Here is a 25,107-nt window from a genome sequence, read left to right as displayed (position 1 = left end):
ACATACACAAATATGAACATTGTGAAGTTTCTGTTTATTTTAACAGAGTGTGCAATATCAAACATTACATTACATTACAATCTATTATTATTTCAACTTAAGCATTTTTGTAAGGCAACTGTTCTCAACCTTTTGTTTTTAAACAAACTGCCCCTGAACCTCACCATAAGCCTCTAAACGGCCCCTTTTACCAATAACCTCCAACATAAGCACCACCCCCAATCACATTATCCGTCTCCGGGCCTTGGCTTTTGAGCAAACGCAGTGACTATGTCCTCAAGACTAATAGACCTTCGCACCTTGAACTCGATAGAGATGAGTGCAAGACCAGAAAGTCGGTCTTTGGACATAGTCATCACAGGAGGAAGGTCTCGAGACTGTGATGTGGAGGTAGATGCTGGATAACTGTCATCAGCTGACAAAGATGGAACATCATTGCTTTCAGTTTCTTTAGGCACTAATCTAAGAAACTTCAGCAATGATTGTAAAATAAACGTATATAGAAGGAAAATAGGCTATGAATTGTAAATAGGCTATATTAGTTTCATCCATTACATGGGTTTAATATTCCCACATTTTGTAAAAACTTGTGAAAAAGACAGTTCAATGTTTTTTGTATACTAAACCACTTACAAAGTTTACACAAATGATTTCACGCTACAACATCTGTACATGTTGCCGATTTATGATATACAGTTGCAGCTGTAAAATAATAAATACAAACTAGTGGCCTCACCGTCACGGATTGGCTGATGACAGCTTTCACCTTTCCAAACAACTAATAAAGTCCCATGTTTAAAATCAATTATTACATTTTCTGGTCCGACTATGTTATTGGTTGTAAATGGCAATCATAAAGCCACAACATTCTGTGTAATCTTGTATTACCCTTAATGGGCTTTTTTAATTAAAATTACTATTGTATTAAAGACTACTTAATAACATTGCAATAGCCTTTGATGTTGAAAAAAACATGAATCAAATATGGTCATGTTTTTTCTTGCGTTAGTGAAACTAGACTAGCCCCATTTGCACTACATCATTCATTATCAACGGAAGGGGAAAAATACTATGGATCTCGGTTCATTATTATATTGCTACTGGCTTACCACCATCTTGCTTTCTTCTCTACACTTCTTCTTTGTCTTCTTTCTTTTTTCATTCCCGGAAGGATAGTTTCTCTTCATAAAGAAGGTCTCGAAACGCAATTTTCAAATTTTCACTCAACTTTTAGATCAACTGCAATGCAAATTTTGACTCTGTCGCTACTTAGCAGGAGGCCCCAAGCAACTGCCTGTATCTGCTAACCACTCAGCTGCTATGCCGCTTTAACTAAAACAAATCATTGATATTTATGAAAAGCAATGGCAGCCTAGCTAAAAGTGATCTTTGACATTCATAGCCGTCCATGGCAGTTAATGAGTTAATACATTTACAAAAAGTGTCACTTAAGTTGTTGAATGATTAATTTAGCTGTTATAATTAGCAAAATAATTGAAGGTCACTTATTACTGTCACGATTTGCGGGTGGACCTTATACCCGGGGTAAGAGGAGGTAAAAAACAAACCAGTGTCTTAAAAACAACTCTCAAAATTTCTAAACCAAGGCAAGAAACCGAAACTTGACATCAGAATGATCAAACAACTTCTCTTGTTAGGTATAAACAATACAAAGAGCTGGAATAATGAGTCGCAGTTGGGCGTCCTCAAGCTACACCCTCTAGCTTGACGCTCCCTACAGGGGAAATGGTATGACAGCTCCTGACAACTACCTTATGTTTGCATCCTCAGGTCTTTGAGTCTTCTGGACCAGCTGTGGAGGACGTCAAAATTGAGTTGCCCCCAGCATGTCCACTGGATGAGACGTCTGGACATTGCGGAGATTGGTTGTCTATTGGGCGAAGGGTCCCAGCTCTGGTCCACCGAGCTCTCAACTCGTGATGAGCCTCTGCCGATGAGTGCCGACCCCAAGCTGGCCAACGGCGTCCACCTGCAGCGCCGGGGCGGGCACCGCACTTACCCACCGAGGCGATCGGCAACCGGACTGGAGACGTCCAGAAACATGCAAACGCACCTGGACACGCTCAGTTTGGACTCCTGTGGCTCTGTACAGGTCCAGCAGTCCAGAACTCTTAGCACTACGTCGCATCAGTCTTTAGCACTTGGCAATCATTTGACCAATCCGGCCGGAATGGATCTCACCACAAATTCTTCTCCTCTCATGGTGGAGGCGGAGAGAAAATACGCGCTACGCAGTTCCGGACGTTCCCGTTTTCCTTGTCATGTCCGCAAATCGTCCCGCATCCGGCGAATCCCTGAGGACAGCGATCAGAAAGCAAATGTGGAGGTTCTGGAAAGTTCTGTGGAAATCTGGACGCCGAACGAAGAGCCAACAGAAGATACACTTCCGAAAGAACTTCCATCCATGGAGATTGTTGTACCCCCTACTCGCTTTCCTGCTGAGGTTCATCTTCTGCAAACTGTCCCTAAAGCGACCCCAAAACCTGCACCTAGACTTGGCTACAGACCTGGACCTAAATCTCGGTCCAGACTAGCTCCCAAATTGATCCAGAAACCCGGTCCCAAAAGCGTAATGAAGCGGCGTCTGGCTGCACAAGCCGCTTTGCAAGCCGCCGCTGCTCTCCTCCCACCGGTACCGATTGTGAAAAAAGAGTTGCAAATTTTCACTCCCAAAGGCCGGCGGTGTGGACGTTTTGTCGGAGTGAGTTCTTTTACATTTCATCAAATGCTTGGACATTTTCCGACTTGTTTTTGATGCATTTTTTCTTCCCAGGTGAGGAAGATCGTGGTAAAGGTGGCCCGTATTCCTGTCAATGTGGGACGGCGGCAAAAAAGCTACAAGATCTCTAACTTGGAGACGTTCACTCAGGCAGAGAGGGGGCCAGGCGGGACGGGGGAGGGCCCAGAAGTCATAAAAGAGCAGACGGCCTTCCTGCGCATGAAGAATAATGGCAAAAGCGTCATGGTCATGTTCCCACCGGGTGAGCTGCCGCTTATTGTCAAACGCCGGCGGGGCCGGCCGCCCAAACAGCCGTTACTCATGGTCCCGGGGGAGGGGCCTGTGCCCATTGGAGATGGAGACCAGGTCAAGAAACCCCGCAAGAAGAGGAAGCCAAAAATCCCGTGCCCCTACCCGTCCTTTGATGATGAAACAAACAACCTGAAGACTGAATACGGGGACGTTTTGTCCAACTTGGCGTTTTTGAACCGCCAGCCGCCCGTCACTGGCCAATGCTCGCCCCCTGGCAGCTGGACACCTGGCGAGCAGGACTTCAACCACCCCCCGGACAACCAGGGGATTTCCACCCTGCTTCACAGGCTGACGGGGTCCAGGCGGCCTCGAGGTAGCCGGGGAGGGGGCAACGGAAGAGGAGGAGTCCCAGGGAGCAGTGAGCATCAAAAGAGCACCTTCTGCGAGTTCTTTGAATCTATCGGCAAGAAACGAAAACCGAGCGCTGAGCAGGGATTGCCCAGAAAAAGAGGGAAGGGGGTAGGGGGCGTCGGGAGAGGTGGGGGCCTGGTCGGGACGGAGCCAAGGGTGGAAAAAGTCAGAAAGAGGCGCGTAAGGAAAAATGGCGCATTGAAAGGGGAAGGTGTTTGCATTGGACAGGAATGGCCTAACGGTTCTGGGGACTGGGGGGAAGCGGACACCAACAAACAGTACCACCTAAGGGGAGGGATATCTTCCTCCGAGATTAGTAGAAGAGGCAGTGGGGGCAGAGGTGCCCGGCAGGTGGGGGAGGATTCCCAAAGTCTGTTTGCAGGGTATTTCCGATCCTTGCTGGATTCCGACGACTCATCGGAACTTTTGGACATCTCTACAACAAACTCACGCAAAGTCAGTTGTGAAGCCCCCGGGCGCCATTGGCTCCCGGCGGGGTCCAAATGGGTGGCGGGATCTTTAGGGGACACTCAGGCTCATTGCTCTTCTGCTGGGGAGCCTTTCAACTATGCCAGCCAGAGTCAAACATCCCCCACCTATCCAAAATCCAATCTCCCGTCTCTCTCGCAGTCCCCCAGCTCCGCCCACTCTGTCGGTTATGGCCACTACTCCCCCGCCTACGCTTCACCGTCTTGCGCTGGCCCCCAGAGATCATCGGACTGCAGTTTTTCTTATAGCGGGGGTGTGAAAACGGGGGTGAACTTCCGTAGTCAGGTGGGTTACTGTGGTTACCAGACGGAGGGCAGGAAGAGTTACGTTGGATGCCCTACCGTAGGGCCCACTTCACCGGGTGGGGGGTACATGACAGTAGCCAAAGGCAGTCCTTTTAGCTCCTCCGCTCCAGAGTGTTACAAACAATACAGCAGTAACCAGTGGAGCTTCAGGTACGTGTCTAAAAAAAGTGAACTAGAAAATGTCCTGTTTATTTATTTGTGATTCATTTTGTAGACAAAATTACGGCGGATGGTCGGGCGACATCGGGCCACACTTTTACAACGAATACGGCGCCAACGAATCAAAAGATATCTTAGATATTTCCAACTACACCCCACAAGCTAAAAGGGCTCCTTTCCCAGAGAATCTGTCAGAGTCCTCCTCTGACTCTTCACATCCAGGCTCAGGAGCTGCTGGAAGTGCCCCCCCCTCCATGGGGGGAGTCTTCAAGCAGAGTGAGACCGTCTCCGCGGAAGGAAGTCTGTCAAGCCTGGAGAAACTGATGATCGACTGGCACGAGAGCTCCTCTGCGCCGTCTTACAATTGGAGTCAAAATGTCCTCTTCCAAGGGGGCGGGACTAGCAAGCCGGGGCGGGGACGCAGAAAACGGACCGAGCAGTTGGAGAGAGAGGGTGGTGCTGTTTTACTATCGGATTCCCCGTCCAGTCTGTCTCCGACGGTCACTTCAAAGCGGGGGGGACGAGGCCGAGGGTCTAGAGGAGGTAGGGGACGTCTTTCCAGATCCAAAAGCAGAGGGAAAGCTGCCGCCACATCTTCTAGTCTGGAGACTTCTGGATTATTCCAGGACTGTGTGGACTATTACAGTGGGGACAGTAGCAGTCTCTCCCCCTTGGCCAACTCCAATACGGCCCCCTCTTCCAGCTACCTCCACGACCCCTGCGAATACCCCTCCCCTTACTCCGCCCACCCCTCCACGCCATCTTCAGAGGAACGGTACCCAGCCTTGTACCCCGGGGAATCCTCCTCTTCCCTGTCACCCGGAGTCTCGTCCCCCTCTTACCCTGCTAAACCCCCGTCCTACCACCTGGCCCACTCCAGGAACTTCTCCCCATCGTGCTCCCCCCTCCCACGGGCCCTGGCACCCTGCAGCTCTGCCATGAGCCCTTCATACCGGCCCCTTCCCAAAGAAGTGCCCTTCTCACAGTACGACTCCCCCAGTTACTGTGGCTCGCCCTATTGGTACGGGCAAACTTCGCACAGCAGCACCCCCAGCCCAAGCACCCACAGCAGTCCACATACCAACACTCACCTGCTCGCCAGCCCTAACACGCACTTAACGTCTCAAGACCCACAGCATCACCTCTCCAAACCCTATGCCGGCAACGCCCTCACCCACATGCACGCAAACAATTCCACCCACCCCTCGGTAGGCGCCCTATACGAGGACTGTGGCGCCCACAAGCAAGAGCTGATGGCACCCTCGTACGGTAAAAGCGCTCTGGAGGACAACTCGGGCGCTTATTCGCTCGCGCAACTCACCTGCCAAGCAATGGGGCAGCGCTACCCGTCGCAGCACGGGAGCGGTGGTGTGCTGTGCCAGCTTCTGGACCAGGGCCATGGTGACGGTTTCAGCGTGACCAGCCTGTAGCGGCGGGTGAGTAGGCTCTTCCTTTCTCTAATTGAGTCGTGAAGATGTTGTTGCGACTAATTTGGCGTCATCAACATAATCGTTTGTCTGATTTTTTGAAGATGTATTTATTTAGTGATTGCTCGTAATCGTAGTGCGGTGAGATTGTGCCCGTTGTGCTCTTTTTTTTTCGGCAAGGGGTTAGATGACAGACTATTGACACGTTTTTGACACGTTTCCATTTCCGTTACCTCAAACTGGGGATGGACAATAACTGTTTTTTTTCTTACCTTTTTTTTAAGTTCACGCTTTGTTCAGAAAACAAATAAAAACACGCAAAATCTGGTTATTTTTATACGTTTCGTTATTTTGTTTACCAATACAATAACATTGTACAGATTCAATAAACATGCAGTGTCGGAAAGACTAGACTTCATCAACCGACCAATCAATACTTTCTTTGTCAGTGTTACCTTTAATGGGAGAGCCCTCCAGTGCCTCGCACACATTTCGATGAGGAACAGCAGATGCCCTACCGCAGGAGGACACATGGCAAAGTTGTGCTTTTACTTCTATAGAAAATCCAATATTCTAATGCTCAAAATCTTATCTTGCCCAAGCTCTCTGGTGCCTCTCGTGCATCATAAAGAAGTGGAGAGGAGACAAAGTTGTGCTCCCACTTGTTTAGAAAGGCAAAATGTATTTTAATGAGGAACATAAACGCTTAACTTAACTTAACTTGGCCAGGCCCTCCAGTGGCCCGTGCACATTATGATGCAGTAGAGGATACATGACCAAGTTGTGCTCCTAATTGTATAGCAAAGCACAATATATATTCTAAGGAGGAATATAAATGCTTAATATCTTTTCTTGGCCAAGCTCTCTGGTGCCTCTCCCACATTATGACGTAGTAGAGACCAAGTTGTGCTACCACCTCTTTAGAAAAGCAATATGTATTCTAATAAATTGCATAGATGCTTTCAATCGTTCTTAAAAGAAGTGTCAACTAGTTTTCTATCTGTGACGTTATCAATAACCATCGGCCTAATAATTATCCTGCATCCCTACCTCAAAAGTCCATAATCTCTCTCTTTTTCTGTTTTTTCTCTCTGTCCACTTTCAGGTGCGCTCAATCTCGTCTTTTTGAAGCATTCCTTTTATTCCCTGGCTTTTTGTACGCTTCTTTTGTGGAAAGTTGAGAATGTGGAGCTGCCAGCTTTTTTGGGGGGACGCTTCAGCTTTAATTCTCCGGCAATGACAATCAACACACACACTCTGTCTTTGTCCCCACTCCTTGAACATTCCCATTTGTTTTCTCTCGCTGCTGTCCACGCTTCTTGCACACAACACCCCCCGCCCCCAACTTCTTTTTTGTGTGCACAGATTCCCCCTGATGTTCTCCAAAAACAAGCATCTGTAGATACTCGCTTACATTCTCTCACAAGTGGGCTTTTCTTTTACTCTCCTTTTCTGGTCTCAATGTTGTCGTTTGGTGTTTATTTTGGTGGCGAAAATTCAGATTCAGATTCAGATTCAGATCTACTTTATTGTCATTCTAGTACACGTGTATACAGAACGAAATGTCGATGGATCTGACTCCCACAGTTTCCCTCAGTGTCCTTCAGTGTACAGATATAAATAAAGCTGTATTGTGTTATTTACCATAGTGCCGATAGTGCAAGAAGAGACGCTAACCAGATGTGCAAGATGGGCAGTCAGGTTAACTCCTCCTTGAAGAAAAAAAAAGTTGTATATCTGTCCGTTACATATTTATGTATGTATGTATGTATGTATGTACGTACCCGAGGTGCGAAAATATTTAAATACACATTCTGTTCTTGCTGTTGTGCGTCGTGTCTGGGATCGAGAGTCCGTACCAGGACGTAAATTGGGGAGAGAGAAAGCGCTCCAGAGAATGTGGGGAGGAAATCGGAGTTGTTGAGGATTCTTTGCTCCAGTGACTCGACAGACGGCGGGTTGATTGTATGTTTTGTTTGTATTATTATTTTTTTAATGTTTAAATGTTCAAAACAGGCAATGTAGCCCGAGATGGAATTTTGATTATAAAAGTAGAGACCGGAAAAATGTCTAGGAAAGGGAAAAAAACCCAGCTTAAATGCACATAAAGTCTTTTAGATTAAAAAATTGCAATTGAAAAAACGTTTTTTTATTCGTTTTTATTTTAAATTGGTCAAAATATGCTTAATAACGAAAGTAAAAACTATCCACTAAATAATATTTTTTTTAAAATATTTGATAATAATTAAAAATTAATTAATTCAACAGTAATAATTTAAACTTCTTACATTTTTACCTTCTTCTAATCAAATAAGAAAAATAGCATTAAAATCTCGCAAAATTATTTTAAATAAAGCTATATGTTTAATTTATTCATAATAATTTAATATTCTTGCATTTGTTTCTGATAAGCAAAATTGTTTTAATTGTATATGAATTAGATTGTATTAATTGTTTAATTAATTAATTACAATGATTACATAGTTACCCTTTTCTAAAAATGTAAGAAACATATTATTCAAAAAGACCAGTATTTATTTATTTATTTATTTACTTACTTACTTATCAGCGTACATTCAATCATCTTCAAAACCCAAATGATTTACCCGTGATACCCAGCGGGCAGATAATTTTTGCAATATTTATTCATTTTAAGTAATTACTTGATTCGTTTATCATTCCACACTGGTTGAGAAACACTGATTTAAATGACTTCCGTTATTAGGTTCCTTCAGAATGAAAATTAGCTTCGGCCATTGTAGTACGCCAATTTGTTGTATCCACCAATGTTAGGGGCAAATGTTAGTAAAATTAAAAAATAATGAGAAGATCAGTATTTTTAGAGAGAGAAAAAATGGTGCTTTAACTGTTGAACAAAGTGTTAGAGAACATTTTCTGCAGTTGCTAGGTGATGGTGATCACACACTTTTTACCATTAAGTATAACTAAAAAAATGCTAGAGCAGCACACAATTTTTCAAATGCATCCGCCTGGCTTTTGAAACAAACAAAATTCTGGAATTCACTCTTATCAACAAAGCATTGCTGACTATATTTAGAAAATGAATATAACAGCAAAAGTACCTTATGTTTGGCTATAAGGCACACCTCAAACCCAATCTGGTCAGAAACTTAATTGTGTACCTTATAACCCGGTGTTAGCCTTCTATACTCCAGAATACGGTGGATAAGCTTGGTAATGCATACAGTAAATATAGGTAGCGTACCATACAAGGTATACTACTGTTTCTTTCCAAAGTTGCAAATCATTGTATGCTACGGGAATTAAAAACAAGTAGAGCACCGACACCCACTGCCATTAGATCCCCAGCAGTACAGGTAACATACGATAAGGCATTAGAGCTTATCTAACTATCACGCTATTTTCATCACTGTGCCATTCTGGATGGTTAAACGGTCTCCACTTCCTTACTAAAGAATGTTCGAGAATGGAGAAAACGGAAAGCCTTACAACAAAATACTCTCCAAGTTTTATTTACCTACATATACATATTAAACCCCAACATTATTGACCCACAGGTGAAAAGGCAGAGAGACTGTCAAACTAATCAGAATGCAGAACAAAGTGCGCTATGCTAATCATAGTTTCTGGCACTGTGAGTAAAAATAGTGTGATAATAACATTATCTCGAAATCAGAGGTCTCCAACATTTATCTGAAAGCTACTTTTTGTTACTAACACAAAGGGTACCCAGTTTGATATGGGTTTCTAAACAACATATTGAATTTAATCGTCTGACATTGAAAAATTTTTTTTACAACGTAGTGGTTGGGAACTGATTTGTAATAATAGTGTTATATTTGGGAATGAGAAAGAATAGTGCATCGTAACAATTGTGCTATCAAAAAAGCGCAACAACATTTTGCAGCAAGAAACACCCCCAATAAGTTATTTTTTTCACATTTTCGTGCAATAATATTCATTTCCACAGTTTTGTTTAGCAGCAGCAAAAAAAGAAAAAAAAACTTGCAAGATATGTTTGGTTTATCGTCAGGTTAATTATTGGATGGAAGTAGGGTTAAAGAGACTCAGTCAACAACAGAGAAATCATTTTACCAAAAAAACACAATGACCCAGCACTGGTGAGCTATTTTAGAACAGGTTCGCGGTATCTTACCTGAACGTAGGGGTACCCTGGTGCCCGCGGGCACCACGTCGGAGACCCTTGCTCTCATTCGGGGGCGAGCAACTATTTGTAGTCAGAAGCCACATTGGGCCAAACATTTAGGCCAAGGGCCCTTTCCTAGAGACCCATCCAATTTTAATATTCAGTCAGACATCTACATGTTCTATTTCTTTTTATATGTGTTTTTAAATAAATTAGTTTCATCAAATTAGTTTTGAAACACTCATATTTAGAGCAAAAATAATATACCAAAACCCTGTTTAAAGCACTACATTTAACATTTACTTTTGTGGTATTACTGTAATTGTATTTTTTTTAAAACTATTTTGGTAATATTTCGGCAGTCAGATTTTTGTAGTATTTTTGGAGTGATACTGTAATTTTTGTTTTATAGTACTGGACTGTCTCAGAAAATTAGAATATTGTGATAAAGTTCTTTATTTTCTGTAATGCAATTAAAAAAACAAAAATGTCATACATTCTGGATTCATTACACATCAACTGAACTATTTCAAGCCTTTTATTATTTTAATATTGCTGAATTTGGCTTACAGCTTAAGAAAACTCAAAAATCCTATCTCAAAATATTAGAATATCATGAAAAAGTATACAAGTAGGCTATTCAACTAATCACCTGAATCATCTAATTAACTCGAAACACCTTGCGAGGGTTTCCTGAGCCTTAAAAACACTCAGCTTGGTTCAGTAAACTAAATCACTGCTGATCTGACTGCTGTCCAGAGGACCATCATTGATACCCTCCATCAGGAGGGTAAGACACAAAAAGAAATTTCTCAAAGAGCAGTGCAGTTTCAAAGCATATCCACAAAAAGTCTGTTGGAAGGGAAAAATGTGGCCGGAAACGCTGCACAACCAAGAGAGATGACCGCAGCCTTAACAAAATTGTGAAGAAGAGCCGCTTCCAGAATTTGAGGGAGCTTCAAAGACAGTGGGCTGAAGCTGGAGTCCAGGTATCAAAAGCCACAGTTCACAGACGTGTCCGGGAAATGGGCTACAATAGCCGTATTCCCATGGTCAAGCCACTTCTGAACTCAAGACAACGGAAGAAGCGTCTGACTTGGGCTATGGAGAAGAAGCACTGGACAGTTGCAGAGTGGTCCAAAGTCCTCTTTTCAGACGAAAGCAAGTTTTGCATTTCATTTGGAAGTCAAGGCGCCAGAGTCTGGAGAAAGGCTGGAGAAGAGCAAAATCCAAGTTGCTTGAAATCCAGTGTGAAGTTCCCACAGTCAGCAATGGTTTGGGGAGCCATGTCAGCTGCTGGTGTTGGTCCACTGTGTTTCATCAAGTCCAGAGTAAATGCAACTGTGTACCAAGAGATTTTAGAGCACTACATGCTTCCATCTGCTGAAAAGCTCTATGGAGATGAGGATTTCATTTTCCAGCATGATCTGGCACCTGCCCACAGTGCCAAAACCACCAGTAACTGGTGCACTGACCATGGCATCACTGTCCTTGATTGGCCTGCTAATTCCCCTGACCTGAACCCCATCGAGAATTTGTGGGGTATAGTTAAGAAGAAGATGAAAGACACCAGACCTACAAATGCAAATGAGCTGAAGGCCGCTATCGAAGCATCCTGGGCATCAATAACACCTCAGCAATGCCACAGGCTGATTGCCTCCATGCCACGCCGGATTGATGCAGTAATCCGTGCAAAAGGATTCCCAACCAAGTACTGAGTGCATCAATGGACATTTTCAAATGTTTGATTTAGTTTTGCTGTTATAAAATTATTTTTTTACTTGGTCTGAGGAAGTATTCTAATATTTTGAGATAGGATTTTTGAGTTTTTTTCAGCTGTAAGCCAAAATCAGCAATATTTAAATAATAAAAGGCTTGAAATAGTTCAGTTGATGTGTAATGAATCCAGAATGTATGACATTTTTGTTTTTTTAATTGCATTACAGAAAATAAAGAACTTTATCACAATATTCTAATTTTCTGAGACAGTCCAGTATATTACTAATATTTCTGCAGTTGTATTTATATTTGTAGTATTTCTGTGGTAATTTCATAGTAGAATTTTCTTAGTACAGCTGTAGTTCTATTTTTGTAGTATTTCTGTCGTAATATTTCAGGAGTTGTATAACTTTGTATTTCTGTCGTAATATTTCTGTGGTAGTATTTCGTATCATAATTTTATGTCGTGGTATTTTTTCAATATTTCCATAGTAGTATTTTTGTTGTATTTCTCCGTCATTTTTGTATTATTTCCATTGTAGTATTTTATTATTTTTGTAATATTATTTTAGTATTTTTGATGTGATATTTCTTTATTGGTATTTTGGTATTTCAGTATTACTTTAGTGATTATTTTTATTTTTTATTTTTAAGTATTTCTTTTCAGAATGAAAGCAAAATAATGCATTAGATCCCTGTTTTAAGCACTAAATTTGATATTTAGTTTCGTATTATTTTTTAGTATTTTTGTAGTATCCCTTTAGTAATGTTTTTGTTTTAGACTCCCAAAAGGGATAATGGTGACAAAGTTGCAACCAAAAGACATTTTTTCATTAGAAGTACTTTATTTACTATTCCATATATTGTCATTATGTTTTGACCATTTTTCTGGGCGGGCTAGCCCCTGGGCCGTAATTTCCTCGCGTTTTCTCTAATGCCTAGTGGTCTATTAAAGTGTCAAGTTCAATTCCTGTTACATATGTTTTGCAATTATCGACTGATCAATCTTTGCGTCAATATAAACCTTAAGTATATGATGAGCCAAACGGTTATAGATGGATTCACACAGTAGCTCATACTGAAGTCTCATTTTAATGCGTCTTATGGTCTGGTGTGCATTAGTAATAACAAGAAAATGACAAAAGACTATTTTTTGGGGGTACGCCTTATAATCTGGTGCGCCTTAGAGGTCGGAGAATACAGTAATAGGTCAGAGTGGTTCACAGGAATGTTTCGTCATGTATTTCGCCTCAGGTAAGAAAGTAATGAAAATCAGGAATGTGCCCTGTCATCACTTTCTCCCCTTTGGGGTAAGGGGGAGGTTCCAGCCAAAGGGTCCCCACTCACCGCCCTGCAAAGTGAAGCACAATCAAGAAGGATGCTAAAGCGGCGGCGCTACCTGAAAGCTGCATTTTTCCTCTCGCTGCTGCTCTCTTTGTGGCTCGTAACCTTGGCCCTGAGGATGCTTGGCCAGGAAGGGGCCCTGGCCCCTGTGGCTTGGTCCCTCATGAGCATTGAACCAGAGAAAAGGGAGCGATCTGGAGGAGCTATAAGTCCAGCCATCTTGGAGGAAGAGGGAGCGGAACCGTACCAAGATGAGAACGAGATCACCTGGAGCCAGGTATGTTGTTAAAAAAAAAAGAAATACAGTAATCCTTCGTTTTTCATGTCGTGGAAATTCCAAAAAAGACCCATTAAAGTCAAAAGCTGCAAAGTAGAAAACCATATGGATTTAATCCGGCCCTTGAGACATTGCTGAGAGAAGCACAAAGGAAATGGTAGCTGCGTCGTGTCAATCACTGACCTGCAGTTTTAAATATGTCCACTCGAGGCGCCACAGCTTTATTTGCTGACTACCATTTATCAACCAGGGAGATTACATACTCTGCTGTTATCTGAACTAAATAGAACTCACGGACGGGCTCTTTAACGGAATATGATTGGATGTCTCTCTTAATCAAAACATTTGCTACTAAATCTATTACATTTCCTCCGCAGCAAAATCGAAAAACGATTTGCGCGGATGCAATGTAGCTTCGTAAAACTGTGTAGAACTTAGGCCGCAACTTTATTGATGCACATGAAGACTCAAGCAGAAAAGCAGCGGTACGACTGTTTAGCCAATCAAAATGGAGAACACAATGAACAATGAATATCTGCGAAGTAGCGAAACCGCGATACAGCATGAAGTTAATGTATTTCGCTTTCTGCACACAGTAATACAACAGGTGAGCTCAGATTTATGTGACATCCGTCGTCGTGTCTCTCTCACCATTCGGCCTTCGTAACCTCAATCAATAAGCCCCCCATCCCCCAAACTTCTCACCAAACTCCCCTGACCCCTCTCACCTCGATTCTTTACTTTTTTTCCTGCTCAAGGCTAAACTCTGACTCATTCCAGTGATTCACAACCCTCCACCCTGCTACTTATCTCTGTTGCTATGGTGACCACAGGATTCTGTCTAAGCTGGAGGGGAAACGGTGGGGGGGCTTTGTATATATGGATGCATGATTTGCACAACGCCTTGGGTGTGTTCCCCTATAGCTGCGGTAGCCAACTTTTACTTTTTTCCTTTTTTTTTTTGCATCAGCAGTAGAGCACAGGTTGATTTTGTTTTGTTTTTAATCAACTTGTATATTTTACGATGACTATTTTTGGTGTGTGGTAGATGGGACACAGGGCTTTGCAGCTTCATCCTTGGGCGCAAAAGGAAGCCTCTTTCTCCGCAGAACTGACCCGTCTCGTCCTGTACGTCATCAGTCCACAGGTAGTAGGCTGACAACCATCTTGTGTTTGTATTTTATTTCCCTTCAAGCAAATTCTTGGTGTCCAAAATATGTGTCCGTCATAAATCACACAACACAATTACAGCGTAAACGGTTTTGGTCATCTTCAGTAAAACTGCTCCAGGGTTTTCAAGCCGCGTCAAGTGGAGGCGACTCGGCCCGGTGCGGACTTGCCCGTTTGGCTGCTGTGTGCTGAGGAGTGGCTACTGCCTTCTGCGGGCACGCCGTGTGTTGCGTATTCTTTCTGGTGAGGTGAGGTGAGGTGAGGTGAGTGAGGTGGGTGAGGTGGGTGAGGTGGGTGGGTGGGTGAGTGAGTGAGTGAGTGAGTGAGTGAGTGAGTGAGTGAGGTGAGGTGAGTGAGCTGGGTGGGGTGTGTTGGGTGGGTGACTTGGGTAGTTTGGTGAGGTGAGTGAAATGAGTGAGTGGGTTGCTTAGCTTGGGGTGAGTGAGTGAGTGAGTGAGTGAGTGGGTTTCTTGGGTTAGTGGATGGGTGAGTGAGTGAGTAGAGAAATAAGAGGAGAGGGAGAGGCAAGAGAGAAGAGAAAATTACGAGAGAGGAGAGAAATGCGAGACATAACGAGAGGAGAGAAACGAGGGGAAAGCAGAGAGGAGAAAATTAAACTATAAGTGAGCAACAGAAACAAGACCCAAAAGAAATATGGGACAAATGAGAGAGAGAGAGAAATGAGAAACAGAAGAAAAAGGGGGAAAAATGTGAAAGAAAAGAAATGAGAAAGAGAGGAGATACATCAGAGATAAGAGAAATGAGAGCCAGACATGAGAGACAAAAGAGAATTGTGACAGATGAGAGGGAGAAAAAGAGGAGATATTTGGCTGTGAAGAGTTTTGGAGACATGAGCGAAATCAACTTGAGGGAAAAAATGAGAAAGAAAGAAACATAAGAGAATTGTATGAGGGAAACAAATATGAAAGAGATAATTGATCCATAGCAAGAAGAGGGAGAATTAAGAGAGGTGTATACGAAAGGTATACAGTATGAAAATAGATAAATGAGAAAGAGAAGGAAGTGAAAATTCAGCGGGAGAAATCAGAGAGTGAAAGAGAGAGGGAGACGGTGAGAAACACAAGAGAGAGAGAGATAGAAACAAGAAAGAGAAAGTAATACGAAAGACAATCCTGTGAGAGAAATACAAGGACAAAAATATCAGGACGAGCAGGAAAAAATATGAGAGAGAAATGCAAAAAAGAGGAACGGAGAGAACTCAAAATGAGATGAATATAAGAAAGTGAAAATAATAAGAGAAAATTAAGAAATATGGTAAGAAATATAAAGAGACAAATGTATCAGAAAGAAACATGAGAGCGCAATAGAGAAAACATGACTGAAAAATACGAGAAGGGGTGAGTAACATGAGAAAGGAAAAAAGAGATAGTGAGAAGAATGAAAGAGACAGAAATGTAAAATAGATATACATGAGGTAGAGGCAAAGAGAAATATTAGGGAGAAATACGACAGAAATGGAAAGAAATGTGTGAGAGAAACGAGGTATACAGAAAGAAATATGAGAAAGAGAGGGAAAGAATGAATTATAAAAGAGATCCAATGCACGTAAAGGGAAATTAGTGTATGAGCTAGGGCAAGTTTGTGAGACTTTGACTTTCACTTGAATTCATGTAACAGTATATGTGAGAGAAATTTTGTTTGCGTGTGTCTTTAAAGTGTTTGTGTGAAAGCATATATTTTGTGAGTGTAATTGTTCATATATTATTAAGTGTGTAAGAGGGATGTGTATGTGACTACTATTTTTATGTGCGGGACAATGTACCGTAAATTCCGGACTATAAGCCGCTACTTTTTCCCCAAACTTTCAACCCTGCGGCTTATTCAGTGATGCGGCCAATTTATGTAATTTTTCTAACGCCCGCTAGCGGCGCTCGAGTACAAAAGGTAAGATTTAGACTGCAACTTCTTAGCTTGTGCACAAATTAAATTAGCGTAGACATATCCTCATCATGCTAATTGTAAAAAGAAAGGCACATGACGCAACTTTCAAGCTAAATGCAGTCGAGCAGTCCGATATAGAAGGAAACAGAACCACCGCACGTAGGCTTAACTTTGCGAGCGTGATGCTAGGGTGTTTTTTGAATAAGGGAGCGTGGGACGACAACCATATGATAAATTCTCTTTCCCATACTGTAGGAAGACGACTTTGATGACATCAGTTATAAGGAGGAAGACGAGGACGATTTACCGTGCTTTTTACAATTACGGTATGTTTCTTTAACAGAGCTGTTAACTGAGTTGCTAACGTGTTGCTAGTAGCGTTTTGCTACCCTTCACAGGCCCGGGATGGGATGAAAGTTATAATATTATTATTAAAGCTTTGAAAACTCTCTCCGTGTACCGTCTTTCTTTGTAAATATGTGTAACCATGTATAATATGTATTTGCAACTGTATATTTTTGTAATGTATTTATTTTAGAAACTTATTCTGATATGTTTTGTACGAGCAAATGAGAAAGAAGGGGCGGGGCAAACGCGGGCTGACGGGAAGTGGAGTAAAGGTGAGACGTGTTTGTGGACGCGGCCGACAATAGTGGATATATATTTTTCCCACCCTTACCTTTGGAAATATACACTTTTTTCCTTGGATTACTTTCAACGGGCACCTGGACTCTGGAGGTCTGCATTAAATCTTAAATACCGGTATCATTTTCCTTTCATTTTGCCGGCTGTGTTTTTTGGACTTTATCGGGTATGGGTTAATTTCGTGTTTGAATTGCGCTTTTTTAATGTGGGCGCATGCGGCTAACATACAAGTGCGGCTTGTGTATGTACAAAATCGGTTTTCCTCCCAAAATGGGGTGGGTGCGGCTTATAATCAGGTGCGCTCTATAGTCCGGAATTTACGGTATATTAAATAAGAGCCATTTGGTATTCACTGAGAGCAAGTTTTATGTGAGAGCACAAGTGTAAATTCCCCTCTTTTCCACCTAGCATGGATGAAGAAGACGCGTCTTTTCTGAGGACATCGTCGTCTTTGGGTTGCAACGTCCACCGCTTCCTTCCCAGCGGCGCGTACCCCGATCGCCACGGCAACGCCAACCGCCACAGGATCTGGCTGGACTGGCGAACGCGACGCAGGAAACCGGGACAGGACGGCCTCTCGCGGCCGCTGGATCAAATCATGGACGAACTGGGACACGCTACGGTACACAAAAACTCTCTCACAAACAACAAAAATGTAATGTCAACAAAAACATCATACTCTTTCTTATGTTCCTATAGCAACAGAGCTCTGGCTGCCATGGCAACTGTTTCCTCAGGCTCAGCTGCACTCTCTAGCCACTAGGGGGCACTTGTAACACTTATAACAGGGGTTGGCAACTATTTGAAGTGGCAGGCCGCATAGGGTCCAAAGATTTGGGCTAGGGGCCCATCCTGGGGACCTATCCATTTTTTCTCATTTCGGAATAAATTGACATGCAGACGTCGACATGTTACATACATTTTTTGATTTGTTTGTAAATCAAATCGGTGCTGAAACACTCACAAATAGGTACTTCACTTTACAGTATTTCTGCAGTCGTATTTTTGTAGTATTATAGTGTTTTTTTTTTGTTGTTGATTTTTTTGTAGTATTTTACAGTAGTTTTCGTAATATTTCTGCATTAGTGTTTTTGTAGTATTTCCATTTGGTATTTAGTTTTGTAGTTTTGCTGTAGTTGTATTGCTTTGGTATTTTTGTAGTATTTCTGCAAGCAGATTTTGTATTTTATTTAGTATTTGTGAACTAGTATTTTTGTAGTAATTTAGTGGTATTTTCGTAGTGGTATTACTTTTGTTTTATTTTTTTCAGTAGTTTTGTAGTATTTCTGAATTATTTTTGTAGTATTTTCGAAGTAGATTTTTGTTGTTTTACTATAGTTGTGTTTTTGCAGTATTTTTGTTGTAGCATTTTTTTAATAGTTTGTAGTTTTTTTATCTGCATATTCATAATATTTCTGCTGTAGTATTTTTGTAATATTTCCATTTGATTATTACTTTTGTAGTATTGCTGTAGTTGTGTTTTTGTTGTATTTTTGCAATCAGATTTTGTAGTATTTCTGCAGTAGTACTTTTGTTGTATTTCCGTATTATTTTTGTAGTATTTCCATAGTAGAATTTGGTCAGACAGTAGTACTGTAGTTGTATTTTTGCAGTATTTCTGTTGTAAAAAAATTGTTTTATTTTTTTAGCATTTTTGTCATAGAATTTCTGTCATGTGTTGTTGTAATATAGTAATACAGTAGTAGTATTTTTGTAGTTTTTCATTAGAAGTATTTTTGAAGTATACCCAAAGTAGTATTTTTATATTATTTCTGTAGTATTTTAGATTTTTTTCCATAGTAGTATTTCTGCTGTATCTTTTTCTTTCTATATCTTTCTCCCTTACTCTTTTTCTTTGTTTTTCTGTCTTTCTTTTGTTCTAGCTCTCTCTTTCGTTTCTCCTTTCTTTGCTTTTTTAACACTGCAATTGAGTAAAATATTTTCTGTCCTAGGTCCACTTCCTCTATGCGGACCTGGCGAGCGCAGAATGGCGAGTGTTCCAGAATTAGATCGAGTCAGGGACGCCGAGCCGGTCGCGTCACCTGGTGGTCCGGGTGCACCTGCAGTGGGCGGGGTTTGAGGTGGGGGAACCGACGAGCAGGTGCTACGTTATTGGTTCAGCGTTCTGCGGGGGCTGGGGGACGCCGGGCTGCGATTGGTGCACGGTAGCGGCGGGAAGGGGCGCAGAGTGCTCAGGCAGCAAGTGGACGGAGCCTGCAGCTCCTACACGCTTAGTTTTGTTAACATTGGCCGATGAAGTCATGCAAAAATAATGACAATAGTTTTAGATTTTTTTTTTTTTTTGTATTTCCTAGTTCGGGGGTCAGAATATATATATATATATATATATATATATATATCCCTCAAGATGGGTGACCAACAGCAAGACAAACACCTACAAATACAAAGAAAATAAAAAAGGGTAAAAATAGCAAAAGACTTGCACAAACATTTTTGGACCATGGCCACCCCAAATGCCCAAACACCCATAAGGTTAGGCACCTCGGCACCTAAGTTGGTCATGCTTTCGTCCCTCCAGATGAAACAGGGCACAAGAAAGCGACCATGTCACTCAGGTCAGGGTGACACAACACACTCTTATGTTCAACTGCAGGGTCCGACAGCTTTCACTAGTTTACCCCTGCCGCATCATATAGGTGCCCTGCCCATCCCTTAGAACATGTCTAAACATCCCACTATCCTTTTACAACACCTCTCCACTCATTCCTATCACCAACAAGAGCTCGAACTTCCACTTGATTTAGACCTCTTTCCTGCTGTGCCATGTCACTCGGGTCAGGGTGACACAACACAAATATTTTCAATCAATTTTAAGATAAAATAAAATAGATTTAAGATTTATTAAAGTTCTGTTAATAAATAAACCATGAATTGTGAATTTAGTCAGACCAAGATGATTGAAAGTAAAGAATAAATAATTATGTTAATCTATTTTTAATAACACATTTTCAATATTATATGAGTTCGATTAGCTAAACAATTATGCCCTCAATTAGTCCAAAATAATTCAAAAAAGGAAACTATAGTTAAAAAAAATGTGCTTGTATAAAATGATGTTTTTCTATATCAACTCAATTCAGTTATCCGAACAGTATTTTGGCCATCCATTAGTCCAAAATGATTGATTAAAAATAATTTATTTAGGAAAATATTTTTAGAGATATTTTTAATTTCATAATTCACTGTTAACAAATTCATTTTCATTACATGAGTATTTTAGTTATCCATCCTCTTATCACAAATACACCTTTAGAAATTAATTAATATCAAAACATACTAAATGCAATATTTGTTCAATTCTAATGAGCAAATATTTTTAATCAGTCAATGTAAACATATTACTTTGCAGCCTTCAAGTGTACCTATCATGAATCGTCCTATGTGTGTATTTTGCCATCTAGTGGACAAAGTTGTGTGATGCATTATCAACATTGAGCCAGTAATGTCATTTATTCATGAGATTTTTTTTAGATTATGTCATTATATTACACTTCCAAAGTATTTAGCTACATTTATTAAATATAATCTCAGTGCAGACACACAAACACGACAGCTGAGAACATTGTGTTCTGTTTGACTTGTTAAATTATGTGTCAAGCAGACATCGGCTCGTTTTTGTCTTTATATGGTCTTTTTTTCATTTCTTTTGTCTGGCTGCAGACTTTTATTTTGAAATTTATTGTCTTGGTAGAAAGGGCCAAGTGGGACATATTAAACGGATTCAAGTTTGTTCTTGTGAGTCTTAAAGTGAGATCAAAAATACTGACAGTCCACGGAAATAAATTCAGCCTTTTGTGTTTGCATTGCTTGGTGTTTACGTCCCACTTTCATGTTTTGTTCAGTTAGATCTTGTTATTATTCCAACACATTCTGCGTTGTCTTCTATGTTTTGTTCAGTTAGTGTCCCAACACATTCTGTGTCGTCTACTTTAATGTTATGTTCGGTTAGAGCTACTTAGTGTTTCAACATATTTTGCATTGTCTTCTACTTTGTTAAGTTGGTATTGTAACATATCCCGCTTTATGTTCATGTTTGGTTGATTTTGATCTTGATTGTGTTTTAACATATCCTGTGTTGTCTCACTTCATTGTTTTGTCCAGTTGAGAGATCCATCCATCCATCCATCCATCCATTATTTGCACCGCTTATCCTCAGTAGGGTCACGGGGGTGCTGGAGCCCATCCAGCTATCTTCAGGCAGTGGGCAGGGGACACCCTGAACTGGTTGGCAGCCAGTCGCAGAGCACACAGAGACAGACGAATCGCTCGCTCATTCACACCTAGGGACAATTTGGGCTGGCCAATTAACCTGAGATGCATGTTTTTGGAATGTGGGAGGAAACCCATGCAAGCACGGGGAGAACATGAAAACTCCGCACAGGAGGTGCGATCTCATGACCACAGAATTGTGCCGCACACACGCTAACCACTGCGCCGCCGTGCTGCCCGTTCTATAATATCTTGCATTGTTTTTCATTTATGGTTTTGTCAAGTTATAGCTACTTAGTGTTTCAACATATCCTTTTATGTTTTGTATAGTTAGTTAGTTGTCCAACTTTGTCTTTTACATATTGTTTAGTAAGTGTTCATGTTCCAACATATGCTGCATTATTTTGTTTTATGTTTTGTTCAGTACTAATTGATGATCCAACATATTCTGCGTCGGACATTTTCATGTTTTGTTCAATTAAAGCTGGTTAGTGTTCCAACTTATTCTACTTTTACTCAGTATTCTAGCATATTCTTTGTTGTCTATGTTTTGTTCGGTTTGTTTGTGTTCCAACAAATCCTGCGTCGTCTACTTTCTTATTTTGTCTAGTTGGAGGTAGTTAGTGTTCTAATATGTGTTGTCTTACTTCTACGTTTTGTTTGTTAGAGCTAGTTAGTGTTACAACATATCCTGCGTTTTCTCTTATGTTTTGTTCAGTTAGAGCGACATAGTTTTCCAACATACTCTGCATTAGTTGTTTTCTATGTTTTGTTCAGTTAAAGTTAATGTTTCAGTATATCCTATGTTGTCTATCATGTTTTTCTGATTTAGAATATGTTTTGTGACCAATGTTCCCTGTAATTTTCCACGGGTCTGAGCGTTCACACAAAGTCGGTGAGCAACGCTTAAAACAACAGTGAGCAACTGCAATCCCAAGTGTGGCAACTAAATTATTATCCAACATGTCCAAAACTTCACATCAAGTTAAATTTTGCTGAGTTTGCGGCAATGCAAAATTATTTTTCTCTTTTGAATGAATTGACTCTTGTACTATAGCAAAGGTTGTACGGCCTACAAACGTCGTTTGTTTTTACAACAAATCTTTCACAAGATATTCATTTCTTTTTATTTCCTGATATATTTTGTCGCATAATATTAACATTTTTGGGGGCTTATTTAGTTGGTTGTAAGATACAGATCTGTACTTAATCACATTTTTAGGGAAAGTACAATGTTGGCAACAAGATTCACTTAATATAATTGGAAATTATTTGAACGCAACACAAACTTTTTCTTCTTTTTTCTGTGGTTTTTGTTCTACTTTTTAAAAAATTCATTTAAAAAAATCTCATTGTGTTTATTTTTTCCGAGCTGTTACTTTTTTCTTTTTGTTTTCTATTTACTTTTTTCCTATATTTCTTTCTTTTCTTTTTTTTCTGGCTTTTTTCTAAAATTTTTCCTTCTTTTTTTCTCTTCCTTTTGTTTCTTTTTTTCTCAGCTTTTCACTACTTTTTCATTTTGGTATTTTCTTTTTTGTTCTATTCCCCCTTCCTTTAAGTCATTTTGTGCATAATTTTACATAATATTTGGTCATGTTGGGATTAAATGAGCAAAAACAACCTGAAGAGCCGTTTAGGACCCGTAAGAGCCGAGCCGAAGAAGCCGGTACTCGACAATTCCTACTGACTTTACTCAACTTCGTTCTACTTCGACTCGACTTAAAAATACCGCATTTCAAACACAACGTCCTGGGAACCCGTGTATTTTTACCTTCATGCACTGTAACTTTGACTTAAGTCGCTTCTTAATTAGTAATTTTATGCCTTCATTTTTGTGTGCTGGCTAGATTTTCTTGTGCGCTGAGAATGTGCGAGCAGTGCGCAATTGCGCACGCGCGCAGCTTAGAGGGAACACTGGTTGTGACGCATTTTGAGTTGTCAATATTTTAGATAGATAGATAGATACAGTGCATCCGGAAAGTATTCACAGCGCTTCACTTTTTCCACATTTTGTTATGTTACAGCCTTATTCCAAATTGTATTAATTTAATCGCTTATCTCCAAATTCTACACAAAATACTCCATTATGACAATGTGAAAAAGTTTTTTTTTTCCTTTTTTTGAATTTAATAAAAATAGAAAAACTAAGAAATCACATTTACATAAGTATTCACAGCCTTTGCTTAATACTTTGTTGATCCACCTTTGGCAGCAAATACAGCCTCAATTCTTTTTGAATATGATCCCACAAGTTTAGCACACCTATCTTTAGGCAGTTTTGCCCATTCTTCTTTGCAATAAGTCTTAAGCTCAATCAAGTTGGATGGGAGACGTTTGTGCACAGCCATTTTCAGATCTCTCCAGAGATGTTCGATCGGATTCAAGTCTGGACTCTGGCTGGGCCACTCCAGGACATTCCCGGAGTGGTTCTGAAGCCAATCTTTTGAGATCTTGGCTGTGTGCTTTGGGTCGTTGTCCTGCTGAAAAATGAACCTTCGCCCCAGCCTGAGGTCAAGAGCGCTCTGGAGCAGGTTTTTATCCAGGATATCTCTATATATTGCTGCATTCATTTTTCCTTCTCTCCTGACTAGTCTGCCAGTTCCTGCTGCTGAAAAACATCCCCACAGCATGATGCTGCCACCACCATGCTTCACTGTACGGATGGTATTGGCCTGGTGATGAGCGGTGCCTGGTTTCCTCCAAACATGGCGCCTGGCATTCACACCACAGAGTTCAATCTTTGTCTCATCAGACCAGAGAATTTTGTTTCTCATGGTCTGAGAGTCAGTCAGGTGCTCTTTGGCAAATTCCAGACGGGTTTCCATGTTCCTTTTACTAAGGAGTGGCTTTCGTCTGGCCACTCTACCATACAGGCCTGATTGGTGGATTGCTGCAGAGATGGTTGTCCTTCTGGAAGGCTCTCCTCTCTCCACAGAGGAACGCTGGAGCTCTGACAGAGTGACCATCGGGTTCTTGGTCACCTCCCTGACTAAGGCCCTTCTTCCCCGATCGCTCAGTTTAGAAGGCCGGCCAGCTCTAGGAAGAGTCCTGGTGGTTCCAAATGTCTTCCATTTACAAATAATGGAGGCCACTGTGCTCATTGGGACCTTCAAAGCAGCAGAAATGTTTCTGTATCCTTCCCCAGATTTGTCCCTCAAGACAATCCTGTCTCGCAGGTCTACTGACAGTTCTTTTGACCTCATGCTTGGTGTTTGTGCTCTGACATGCACACTCAACTGTGGGACCTTATATAGACAGGTGTGTGTTATCCAAATAATGTCCAATCAACTGAATTTACTGCAGGTGGACTCCAATTAAGCTGTAGAAAGATCTCAAGGATGATCAGTGGAAAAAAGATGCACCTGAGCTCAATTTTGAGCTTCATTGCAAAGGCTGTGAATACTTATGTAAATGTGATTTCTTAGTTTTCTATTTTTAATAAATTCAAAAAAAGTAAAAAAAAAAAAAACGTTTTCACATTGTCATAATGGAGTAGTTTGTGTAGAATTTTGAGATAATAGATTAGATTAATACAATTTGGAATGAGGTTGTAACATAACAAAATGTGGAAAAAGTGAAGCGCTGTGAATACTTTCCGTATGCACTGTAGATAGATACTTTATTCATCCCCGAAGGGAAATTCACAAAAAAACGAGGAGTTGATTTCTTGAATATACGCATTTTTGCGCGTTAAAACCCATATCCATAGGATAGAAAGTAATCCAAAGTGCTACAAGTGTTGCAAGGCAGCCACTGAAAAAGTAAGCAAAAAAACAAAAACAATAAATCACAAAAGTAGTGAAAATAACACTGGAGCTGCTGGAGTGGCTGCCATTCGCGACGGCGCCGGAAGTAAGTATGTTTTATTCTGTTAGAATTAGCAATCCTACATATTGTGGCTTGTTTTC

General features: G+C 41.0%; 2 protein-coding genes across 4 annotated transcripts in view; both read left to right on the top strand.

Moving 5' to 3' along the window:
- The window catches only part of ahdc1 (AT-hook DNA binding motif containing 1), a 29,027-nt gene extending 21,751 nt beyond the window's left edge, over positions 1 to 7,276 (top strand). For 2 of the 3 annotated variants that reach the window (XM_088328469.1, XM_088328468.1), the window contains exons 3-6: positions 1,792 to 2,722; positions 2,795 to 4,347; positions 4,412 to 5,792; positions 6,889 to 7,276. In XM_088328469.1, coding sequence (XP_088184595.1) covers positions 1,859 to 2,722; positions 2,795 to 4,347; positions 4,412 to 5,786 — 3,792 coding nt within the window. In that variant the 5' untranslated portion in view covers positions 1,792 to 1,858 and the 3' untranslated portion in view covers positions 5,787 to 5,792; positions 6,889 to 7,276. Of the gene's footprint in view, positions 1 to 1,791; positions 2,723 to 2,794; positions 4,348 to 4,411; positions 5,793 to 6,232; positions 6,381 to 6,888 lie in introns of those variants that run through there. The other variant, XM_088328470.1, reaches the window with a different exon arrangement.
- Positions 7,277 to 11,872: 4,596 nt separating this feature from the next.
- Positions 11,873 to 19,298, top strand: LOC148370736 (putative methyltransferase-like protein 24). Its single transcript, XM_088329234.1, is given in 8 exon segments — positions 11,873 to 13,252; positions 14,301 to 14,399; positions 14,529 to 14,665; positions 16,100 to 16,106; positions 16,586 to 16,650; positions 17,378 to 17,591; positions 18,922 to 19,048; positions 19,051 to 19,298. Coding segments are annotated over 8 exon segments (1,068 nt in total). The 5' UTR covers positions 11,873 to 13,009; the 3' UTR covers positions 19,227 to 19,298.
- The last annotated feature ends 5,809 nt before the right edge of the window (positions 19,299 to 25,107 follow it).

Source organism: Urocampus carinirostris, chromosome 2 (assembly GCF_059441175.1).
Source record: "Urocampus carinirostris isolate Australia breed hairy pipefish chromosome 2, RoL_Ucar_1.0, whole genome shotgun sequence".
NCBI classification, from domain to species: Eukaryota; Metazoa; Chordata; class Actinopteri; order Syngnathiformes; family Syngnathidae; genus Urocampus; species Urocampus carinirostris.
This window is presented reverse-complemented; position numbering and strand designations above follow the sequence as displayed.